The sequence below is a fragment of the Austrofundulus limnaeus genome, unplaced genomic scaffold (assembly GCF_001266775.1).
Source record: "Austrofundulus limnaeus strain Quisiro unplaced genomic scaffold, Austrofundulus_limnaeus-1.0 Scaffold89, whole genome shotgun sequence".
In the NCBI taxonomy this organism is placed as follows: domain Eukaryota; kingdom Metazoa; phylum Chordata; class Actinopteri; order Cyprinodontiformes; family Rivulidae; genus Austrofundulus; species Austrofundulus limnaeus.
In genome coordinates this window covers 995,352-1,006,160 of record NW_013952491.1, presented here as the reverse complement: position 1 = coordinate 1,006,160, position 10,809 = coordinate 995,352, and the positions used below count along the sequence as shown (strand labels likewise).

The 10,809-nt window shown below is 39.4% G+C and overlaps 1 protein-coding gene across 1 annotated transcript in view; it reads left to right on the top strand.

Annotated features, from left to right (window-relative positions):
• ano10b (anoctamin 10b) overlaps positions 1–10,809 on the top strand; it is a 13,652-nt gene continuing 2,843 nt past the window's right edge. Inside the window, exons 1-10 of the mRNA XM_014012180.1 lie at positions 1–231; positions 834–1,102; positions 2,867–3,040; positions 3,368–3,505; positions 4,327–4,443; positions 6,144–6,260; positions 7,844–8,182; positions 8,258–8,440; positions 9,294–9,349; positions 9,431–9,505. Of these exons, the coding sequence (XP_013867634.1) occupies positions 844–1,102; positions 2,867–3,040; positions 3,368–3,505; positions 4,327–4,443; positions 6,144–6,260; positions 7,844–8,182; positions 8,258–8,440; positions 9,294–9,349; positions 9,431–9,505 (1,458 nt within the window). The 5' untranslated portion in view covers positions 1–231; positions 834–843. The remainder of the gene's footprint in view (positions 232–833; positions 1,103–2,866; positions 3,041–3,367; positions 3,506–4,326; positions 4,444–6,143; positions 6,261–7,843; positions 8,183–8,257; positions 8,441–9,293; positions 9,350–9,430; positions 9,506–10,809) is intronic.

Genomic DNA, 10,809 nt, shown 5'->3' with positions numbered 1-10,809 from the left:
CACACACACACACACACACACACACACACACACACACACACACACACACACTGGGCGGGGCCACTCAGAGGCTGAGTAATCATCTGCACAGTTTGTTGGTGCTGGGTTTTGCTTTAGCTCCTGGTCTGATGGTTCTGCTTCTTCCTGCGTGTGCTCACTCAGACGGGAGTTCGAGGAGGGTCCGACGAAGGTCCGGAGACCAGAACCTCATCATCAGCTCCCCGCCGCCAGGTACGACACTTCCTGACTCATCTACTCTCTCTTCCACCCCGAGATGTTTGTGTTTTTCTTTCCTTTTTCCCCGTCGACGCTCTCGCTCACACAGGAAGTACTTTCTCATCTGTCTGAAGACGTTTGACACCGGAGGGTCGGCGCCTCTTTAACGAACAGAACCCAAACTGACGCAGCTTCCTGAAACCTTCACTGCAGTTTCGTACCTTTAAGGTGCAGCGAGTGACTGAAGAGCTAAAGCTGAAGGGAGATCATGCAAATCTAAATGATCTGCAAGGAGATATGATTGAACAGACGGTGCAGATGCCTAAAATGAAACTGGATTTAAATATTTATGTTTTATTTTATGGTTTTATCAGAGGCTAATACAACTTTACACACGTTTAATGTTGATTCTTACGTGTTTATAACACGATTATGACATGAAAACTGTTTTTTTGTGGAGGTTTAGAGCATAGCGTGAGAAATGTTCTTGCCTATGATGATGTTGTGTGCCTGTCAGCAAAATATCTCATGAAACACTGAAGAAATTTGAGTGAAACTTTCAGGACCGCAGCTTACAAATGCTAAATCTTAAATTTGTGATGTTTGTTTCTGCTCAGACTCACGACGATGAAGGCAGGTGATGATGAAGGTGAACAGTCCTCCCAGCAGCCGGGCGGAGAAGCAGCAGGAGGGAAGGTTCAGAGCAAGCTGAGCGCAGCCGCCTCCGCCGCCTCCTCTTCCGGATCGGGCTGGACCAAAGTCAGCTGCCCCTGTTGTGTTTCAGAGTGGGTCGAGCCGCTGGTTCTGTTGAAGCTCGGGCCGAAGGTGGGCCCGGAGACCAAGCGATGGGTCATCAAACTGATCGGAGCGCCTCAGAAAGATGGAGGTGTGTTCTCTGCTGCACCTCCCTCCGTCTAAAAACATCAGATCAAATGTTTGACTCTGGTACCAAGAATCAATCGAGATGCTTCCAGGAACCATCACTAAGACGCACACCTGTCTAATGACATTAATTACTTTTAAATAATTATAATGTAAATTATTTAACTGAAAAATCTTTCATGGTTTCACTCACTGTGGTGACCCCCGAGGAAAGAGCAGCCGAAAGAACTTCATTTCCTCCAAAAACATCGTTCTCTTTAAAATCTGCCTCAGCGTTCGATCCTACCACTATCCTCCTCCTCTGCTTCTTTTAGCTCCTAGTTTGCCATTTGCTACTTTCAGCTAAACCTGCCAAACCACAGCTAAAAGCTAAACTTACCAAAACAGTAGCTAAAACCTAACTTGCCAAACCACAGCTAAAAGCTAAACTTACCAAAACTGTAGCTAAAACCTAACTTACCAAACCACAGCTAAAAGCTAAACTTACCAAAACTGTAGCTAAAAGCTAAACTTACCAAAACAGTAGCTAAAACCTAAACTTACAAAACTGTAGCTAAAACCTAAATTTACTAAAATAGTAGCTAAAACCTAACTTACCAAACCACAGCTAAAACCTAAACTTACCAAAACAGTAGCTAAAACCTAACTTACCAAACCACAGCTAAAACCTAAACTTACCAAAACAGTAGCTAAAACCTAACTTACCAAACCACAGCTAAAAGCTAAACTTACCAAAACAGTAGCTAAAAGCTAAACTTACCAAAACAGTAGCTAAAACCTAAACTTACTAAAATAGTAGCTAAAACCTCAACTTACCAAAACAGTAGCTAAAACCTAACTTGCCAAACCACAGCTAAAAGCTAAATTACCAAAACAGTACCTAAAAGCTAAATTTACAAAACTGTAGCTAAAACTTAACTTACCAAAATAGTAGCTAAAAGCTAAACTTACAAAACTGTAGCTAAAACCTAAACTTACTAAAATAGTAGCTAAAACCTAAACTTACCAAAACAGTAGCTAAATCCTAACTTACCAAACCACAACTAAAAGCTAAACTTAGCAAAACAGTAGCTAAAAGCTATACTTACCAAATCACAGCTAATAGCTAAATTCAACCAAACCACAGCTAAAAGCTAAACTTGCCAAACCACAGCTAAAAGCTAAATTTACAAAACTGCAGATAAAAACTAAAGTTACCAAAACAGTAGCTAAAATCTAAACTTAGCAAAATTGTAGGTAAAAGCTAAAAAGGTGCATGAGACAAAATGTGCAAGTATGCTGAAGTAAATTTCGAAGAACAAAGTTTTTAAAGGAATTTAAGAAATTTATAAATATATTTCTATTTAAAAGGAAAATGTTTGTAAATCAAATTAATTCAAAAAGTCAACTTGAATGTTATAATAAACAGAGCTGGTGTTTGTAAAAAGGTTAATTTCACTCGCCTAGATGAGAAGTTTAGTGCGGTTTGTCTCAGTTTGTCTCAGTTTGTCTCAGTTTGTGTCAGTTTGTCTCAGTTTGTCTCAGTTTGTGTCAGTTTGTCTCAGTTTGTCTCAGTTTGTCTCAGTTTGTCTCAGTTTGTCTCAGTTTGTCTCAGTTTGTGTCAGTTTGTCTCAGTTTGTGTCAGTTTGTCTCAGTTTGTGTCAGTTTGTCTCAGTTTGTGTCAGTTTGTGTCAGTTTGTCTCAGTTTGTGCCAGTTTGTCTCAGTTTGTCTCAGTTTGTGTCAGTTTGTCTCAGTTTGTCTCAGTGTCGCCTCACTGTCCCGCTCCAGGCGCCGGTCTGTTGGCCCACCCGGGCGAGGACGCCTGCGGGAACATCATCGTGGTGTCGGCGCCTCGGTGCACGTTGCTGCGAGCCGCCGAGGAGCTGGGTCTCTGTAAGACCTACGAGAACGGAGACATGGAGGCTTTTTCCTACAGCGACAGAGACAATTTTAAAGATTCAGGTAGGGCTGAACAAACTTTAAATAATAAAAACAGTAACTGATGATGTGAGTGTCCTTTAGCTCTGGACGTCTCTTAAATAAACTAATAAATGTAAATATATGAAATATTTTGTCTGATGTAAGACTTTTACAACACATTTTCTTATCTTATGAATGATAACAGCTGTATAATTTGCAAGAGATGTAAAAACATGGCTTTAACAGTGTTTTATGATAGTTATAGAGGATCGTGGTAAAACTAATTTTATTTTATTACTAAAAAAGGACATGTGGCACAGAGCTGTGGAGCTGCAGTAATATCTGCGACGCTGTTTGTTTGTGTGGCAGACAACATGGAGGTGTTTCTGACCTCGGCGGAGCGACAGTACATGGTGAAGTACGAGCTGGACGGCTTGAGGGCGCAGAGGGACCTGAGGGTACCGGGTCTGTCTGAAAGCTGCGTGCTGCTGAAACGGGACAACATCTGTGAGTGGCCTGGTTGGGTTCAGAACAGAGGAACACGAAGGTCACATGCTGCTGATGGAGCAGACTGAGGACAATAAACCAGTGTTCGCTTCAGTTTCAGCGCCCTGGGAAATATGGAGGCTTAAACAGCCTGTGACGTGAAAAAAATTCAAATACAAAAAGTCGAAGAAACAATTTTTATATTTAAGAAACTTGGCATAATACACATGATTTTACTCATTTTGTTACATAACCAGCATATTTTCTTTTGGATTTAGCTCAGCCAAAATGAAACAGGAAGTGACATCGAAGGGGAACTCTTTAAGAAAGAACACCCTCTCACTTGGACCCTTATTTATTGAAACATTGTTTGAACTTTGACTCTTTTTCATCTTTCTGATAGTGACTCAAAATGATCTAAAGAACCAGATTCTTCTCTACAGTTTGTGTTCTCAAACATTTTATCAACGCTCTGTTTTCATGCAGACATTCCCCTTTGACATCACTTCCTGTTACTTCACATGCAAATATCTCAACAAATGTTTATCTCAGCAGCGTGAAATTTGTTTTGCGTTATTATCAGCGTTGTCTTTCCAAAAAATGAATTCAAATTTGACAAAAAATTGATGTCATAGGCCCTTTAAAAAGTGACTAAATTAAATAAATCAATGCATCATGAAATAAATAAATGTAATCTAAGTTTATTAAAACTGCAGTTTGATCCAAATCACAAACAGGAGATAAGATGCATTTCATAGGGACTATTTTTAGCTGCGTATTGATTTGTTTTTTTTAAATATTTATGAGATTGTTTGGGTAATGTTACACACTCTGACTCGCAGGGCGGAAGCTGGGATCCTTCGGCGTGATTGTCGACACGCTTCCTCTCCACAACCCCAAGAAGCTGAAGGAACTTGGCGAGGGCTGGTACGCCGGGAATCAGCTGGTTCAGCCGCTGGGTGGGTGGATTCACACGTAAAACCACTGATCTGCTTCACTGGACTGGACATCACGTGACTTATCATGCACTGCGCAGGTGGCATAGCTCTGCATCGAGTCTGGACTCAGAACATCCACGAACGGTGGTAAAAATGAGATGCAGCACACAGTCAACGCAAGGAATATCAAAAAAGGATGAAATATTTTATCATAAATTGTCAACATTACAACAAGATCAAGGTTATCACATTTTACAGGTCATTAAAATGTTTTTTATTTAAAAAAGATGCAGTAAGTAGGTCAGTTATGCAGGTTGATTTTGACAACCTTGTGTCAGGTAAACCCACGAAAAGACCAATTTGCTGTTCCAAGAAATAATTATAATTTTTATTAATATTGTTATGTTAGGATAACAGGAAGGTTGTAAATATGATGGACAACAGTAAAATTACTGTTCCTAATAGTAGAGTGAACTGTATTTTATGACCAGCTGGAAGAATTTGTCTTCAGTCGCTTCAGCAAAATCAAGAACTGGGAAACAAACGCAGAATTAGAATTATATATACAGTATATAAAGTGGAGCCCATTGTTAAGTTTCCTATTTTAAGAACAACTGTTTAAGATTTCAACTGAAAGTCTAAATTATAATTGAATCTGAATACTATGACACAGATGAGTTAGTTTTATGTGGCAGAAATGAGCTTCTACAGTAAACGCATTAACAAAAACCTATAATGAAAAGTTCCCAGACTGATTATAGATTTATCTCTTGGGTAAATACATGTTTTTACACACCACAAAATCTGCACTTTTCTCAGCTTTAATTTAAGCCATATTTTATAAAAATAGGATAAGAAATAAGGGCGATATGAATATTTTTGTGACAGATTGATGAGCATCCCACCTTGAAACTAGGGCTGTGTATTGGCAAGAATTTGGCGATACGATACATATCGTGACAGAGGGGTCACGATACGATATATCCCGATATATTGCAATTCTGTAAGCAAGGCGAAATTTTGCGATATATTGCGATTTTTTTGTCCAAAAATTCTATTAAATAAAAATATCTTACTGGGAAAAAATGAAAAACCAAAATTCATTGTCTCAGAAAATTCTAATATTACAGACATACTTTTAATACATTTAGCTGTGTTCTGCTTTGTATGTGTTTCATTTTATCTGTTTCATCTTTCTTATTTCATCCATGTTTTCAATTATTAGACTAAATTTGACAATAAATAGTTTGAAAATATATATATTTTGCAGCTTTTAGTTTTTAATATTAATTTACACACAACACTTAACAATAGCCTCTACCTCAAGAGGTAGAGGAGCCAAATGTCTGGCTCACTGCTGCCAACTAGTGGYCAGAGGCTGAACTACAACATAAAAATGAACGGCTGGCAGGAAAGTTGACATTTTAAACCTTAATTTAAAAATCGATACAGGGCTTTAGAATATCGATACAGTATCGGGAAATGAAATATCGCGATATTTCAGTGTATCGATATTTTCTTGCACCCCTAATTGAAACTGTACGGTTTTGTTGATGACTCAGTGAATAGTAATGGCTCCGATGACGGCACATCGCTAGCTATAGCGGCTATAGGCGATGTCCATTCCAGTCATATGGATCAATGTTTAAAACTTCACTGAGAGAAGATGATTCTCAGTAATGAACGATTAAACGAACCCCTCTCTGTGTTGATTTATCCAGACAGAATCAACGAGTATTTTGGAAGCTGTGTGGCGTTTTACTTCAGCTTCCTCGATTTCTACACCTGGTCTCTGCTTCCTCCAGCCATACTGGGCATGTCCATTGCGTACTTCTCAGGTAGGTGTGTGCATTTATCTTCATTACGACACATTAAAAAAGGACTTTGAAGGAATATTCTAGTGTTAAAACTGATATATTTGTTTTACACAAACTCCAATAAAAAGACAAACCAGTGGAGGGTACAGTTCTGCTAAACTGCTAATAATGGAGCTAGCTTCTCATTTAGCAGATTAGCTTTTTTGCTAACTGTTAGCGGACCAATTCGCTTCCGCTACTTTGAAGTCTGTTACAAATACACAAATGTAAAACTTCTGTTTGTATGCAGTTTATCCTGAGTTTCAAAAAAAGACTATCCTCTCTTACAAGCAGTGCTGGACGTGTCAGGCATCGTTTGTGTGCCATGTAGCATCTTTAGCAGCTAAACTTCAAACTGAGTGTCCAAAAAAATAACAGTTAAAACTTAAATGAATATAAAACTGACTACGTGTAAAATATGGTAGTCAAAGTATTTGCTCTGTTGTTTGACTAAGTTCAAACTGTATTTAAAAATACAAACTCGATCAAAGAAATGCTTTTATTCTGAAAGGGATAAACTGGAAGTTTCACTGGATTGAATTGGCCATTTTGTCACAGATAATCCCACCTTTCTTCAAATCAAACCGATAGAAAACTTCAACTGGAAAGAGATGAAGACGAGTGACACTTAGCCGTCAGCGTGACTAAGATTCTTGTTTAGTGGATTAGAGGTTAGTGAAGCTAATTTTGTGGTTAGCTATGCGCGCTGCTGGACAAAGCAGCTGTTTGAGACAGTTTTTGTTTAATGTACCAACTTATGAAGAGGGTTTTTTTTGTTCTAATTAAAGTAAGGCTTAATTAGTAGAAGGTGTCTCTAAGCTAATACTAGGCTAATGCGTCAAAACAGTGACTTTTTTCACGTCTCCACTGGAGCTGGATGTCTTTTAAAGTTCCCGTGACATGCATATTCTTCAAATACAAAAAGTCAAACATCTTTATATTTAAGAAAGTTGGACTAATACACACGATTTGACCCATCTTGTCCCATAACTGGCAGATTTTCTTATGAACTTGGCTCAGCCAAAGTGAAACAGGAAGTGACATCAAAGGGGAACTCTTGAACAAAGGAAACTCTCTGGTCTTTGTTTTTCGAAACATTTGAACTCTTTATTCATCTCTCGTATTGAGACTCAAAATAATCTTAAACATCAAATTCTTCTCTACAGACTGGGTTGTTGGCTATTTTAGCAATGCTCTGTTCACATGCAGACATTCCTCTTTGACATCACTTCCTGTTACTTCACAGGCAAATATCTCAACAACTGTTCATCTCAGCGACATGAAATTTATTTTGCAATATCTTTTCAATGTCCTCTTTCTAAAAATGCATTCATATGTATTACGAAAATTCGACGTGACAGGCACTTTAAAGAGCAGAGTGACAGAAATTCTTATATTGCGTTCCTAATTTTGTTTATACTTCAGCATTTAGTGATGTTTTGTGTAGAAATGGTGCCTCTGTTTATCACCTGAAAGATCATTAAACACAACAGTTTCTGTTTTGAGGGAAGGGGTAGTTGGATGTTCTGCTGCGTGCTGTAAGAACATCTGCCTGTGTGTCTCAGGTGATGTTCAGAGGGAGATGGTGGAGTCGGTCTCAGGCTCCAAGGCTGCAGAGGACCAGGGTGAACCGGGCCTGGTGATCAGCGGTCACATGGTCCAGGCGGTGTTCAGCATGATCTGGTCCACCGTGGTCATGGAGCTGTGGAAACGCCGGAGCTCCTCGCTCTCGTACCGCTGGGGGACCATGAACCTGGCCGAGCGCTTCGCGGAGCCTCGGCCCGAGTTCCACGGCGAACTCGGGGTCAACCCGGTCACGCGTCGCGTGGAGCCGCTGTTCTCCGAGGGGCAGAGGCACCTGCGGATGGCGCTGGTGTCGGTCCCGGTGGTGGGGCTGTTTTTAGGTGAGGCTGATTAACTCCGAGCAGTGAAACATCTGCTGAGCTCTTACACGGTGATGAAATCTGCCGCTCCTGCAGGTCTGGTGGTTCTGGGGATGACGTGCTTCTACTGGGGGGAGGCCCGGGTCCAGCAGCTGCACAAAGACTGGGACTCTCTGCTGTCTAAGGCCTTGCTCTACGTGCCCTCGGTGCTGCACATCGTCTACACGAACATGCTCGCCACCGTGTACAAGACGGTGGCTCAGTCTCTGACTGAATATGGTGAGCAGGGAGGAGGGGATGGAAGCTGAGTCAGCATTTTTTTTTCCTGTAAATATTCCGCAATCCAATGACCTGCATAATTCAATCCTCATATATCTAAACCTTTAGCTCGTTCAGTAGTTGCGTGCTGAGACTTTTGTTTGTTGGAACGTTTTTTTTTTAAGTTTATTTACAAAAATTGTTCCGATAGAAAAACACACAGAACTTTACGTCTCAAAAACAGCATCTTTGAAAGCAGCTTCAAAATAAAAGATTTTAATTTGTTGTCTTCTTACACTGCTTTCAGTCTTTAGCCAATGTTCTTTCTTTCTTTTATTTGGATCCCCATTAGTTACAATGTTCTGTTACATTTAGCCATTAGCTGGGCTTTGAATACTTTCAGCTACATTACTGCTACTTTCTCCTACACTTTAGCTATTTTTAGCTAGCCTTTAGCTAAGTTTTGCTTTTAGCAAACCCATTTCTACATTTAGTTCTAGCTACTTTTGTTAGGTGAGCTTTTAACTATTCTTTTGCTACTTTTAACTAAAGTACTAAGACTACTGCTGCATTTAGGCTGCTAACTCCTACAAACTAGTGTTCTGCTCCTTTAAGCTAGCACTCTGCCCATTCGAGCTAGCACTTTTCCCCTTCGAGCTAACACTCTGCCCCTTCGAGCTAGCACTCTGCCCCTTCGAGCTAGCACTCTGCCCCTTCGAGCTAGCACTCTGCCCCTTCGAGCTAGCACTCTGCCCATTCGAGCTAGTGTTCTGCGCCTTTATGATTTTGCAATCCATCTTTAAAATCTTTTAGATTTATTGTAAATCAATTTATAGATGATAATAAAGCTAAACCTTTCTTTTTCTCCCCTCAGAGAACCACAGAGAGGAGTCGGCGTACGAGAACCACCTGACTGGTAAAGTCTTGGTGGTGAGTTTCCTCTCCTTTCCTTTCTCTTCGCTCATCTTCAACCCAACCGGCTCTTCCATCTGAATCGTTTTGTTTCCTCAGTTCACTTTCTTCAACTACTTCGCTGTGCTCTTCCACATCGCCTTCTTTAAGCAGGACGTGCCACTGCTTCGTAAGGTAACCAAAGATCTCCAGTTCTGGTGTTTTATGTGGTTTCTGAACATTACTAGGTAAAATGTTTCATCTTATTTCAGGATATTTTTTCTTGTTTTAAAGTTTAAATGAATGCATTCAAGCAAATCTGTAAAGAAAAAAAATGTGAATTTATTTTTAAAGTAAGTCAAAATAGATACCTAAATATGTTATAAAGTGTGTTGAAAGATTTTTTTACTTGATTTTGAGTGAATATGATCCAACTGAAGTCAAATATAATTTCTCATTCTTTTATACAGTAAAATATATTTGGTGACAAACTAAACGTTTGGATAATTTTTCAAAACAACAAACATTTAATAACAAGTCTTTTCAGTCAGGTAAGAAAAATAAATAACTTTTGGATGTAAAAACTTCAGATTTCTTAACATTTATTAATGTTACCATCATGGTCTTTCCTGTGCAGAATGACAAAATGCAAAATTAGTTCTTTACTAAAACCTCTGTAACTTTGCTCCAGTTCACTTTAGCAGCATGAATCTTTGCACAGGTAATGTTCACAAGTGGGTTTATGGTTTCCAAGAGTTTTTAGCCTGATTCATTATGGTTTTAAATAGTTATATACAGGGTTGCACATAAAATTTTTGGTCTGGTTCTCAGGGGAGAACCTAGAGTTGTTGCTTGGTGCTCACCCATATTTTCCTGCACTTGTTTAACACATTTATCTAGAGGGGCGTCAGGTCATCTAACATCCCCCTGTTCTGTTTTATGACTCCTATCAGCTGCAACGTCTCAGGACATCATGTTAAATCAGTCCAAGTTTTTATTTTATTCTTTTACTCTGCATAAATTTTGTAAACTACCTAAGTGGCCGAGGGGCTGGGTGTATGTCATATAAACATCACAAACTGAACATTTCATAGTTAAATGTCTTTTAGACTACACACGTCCCTCAGATGGATTACTCCTGTTTGGTCTTCTGGATCTTCAGCCTTGGTTAAACCAGTTTTCCACACTCTCCAGTCCAACCAGCAAATATCTGTCTTTCACACAGAGTAAAATAACTTAAAACATACAAATGTTTTATTTGTTAGACTGATTTCTTTTTTAAAAGACTATTTTATTCAAAAATATTACATTATTTAGATGGTTTCAGATCATGTAATTATTTATTCTTCGTATTTGATAGTTTAATAAATTACATTTATCCCAGAGCAGCTGTATGACAGTATGGTTCTAAACATAAATTAAAGCTGCAAGCAGCGTTGGGCGGTCCCCGCAGCTTGAGCGCCGCTCCGGCCATGTGGTGACCACAGAAGAACTGGCAT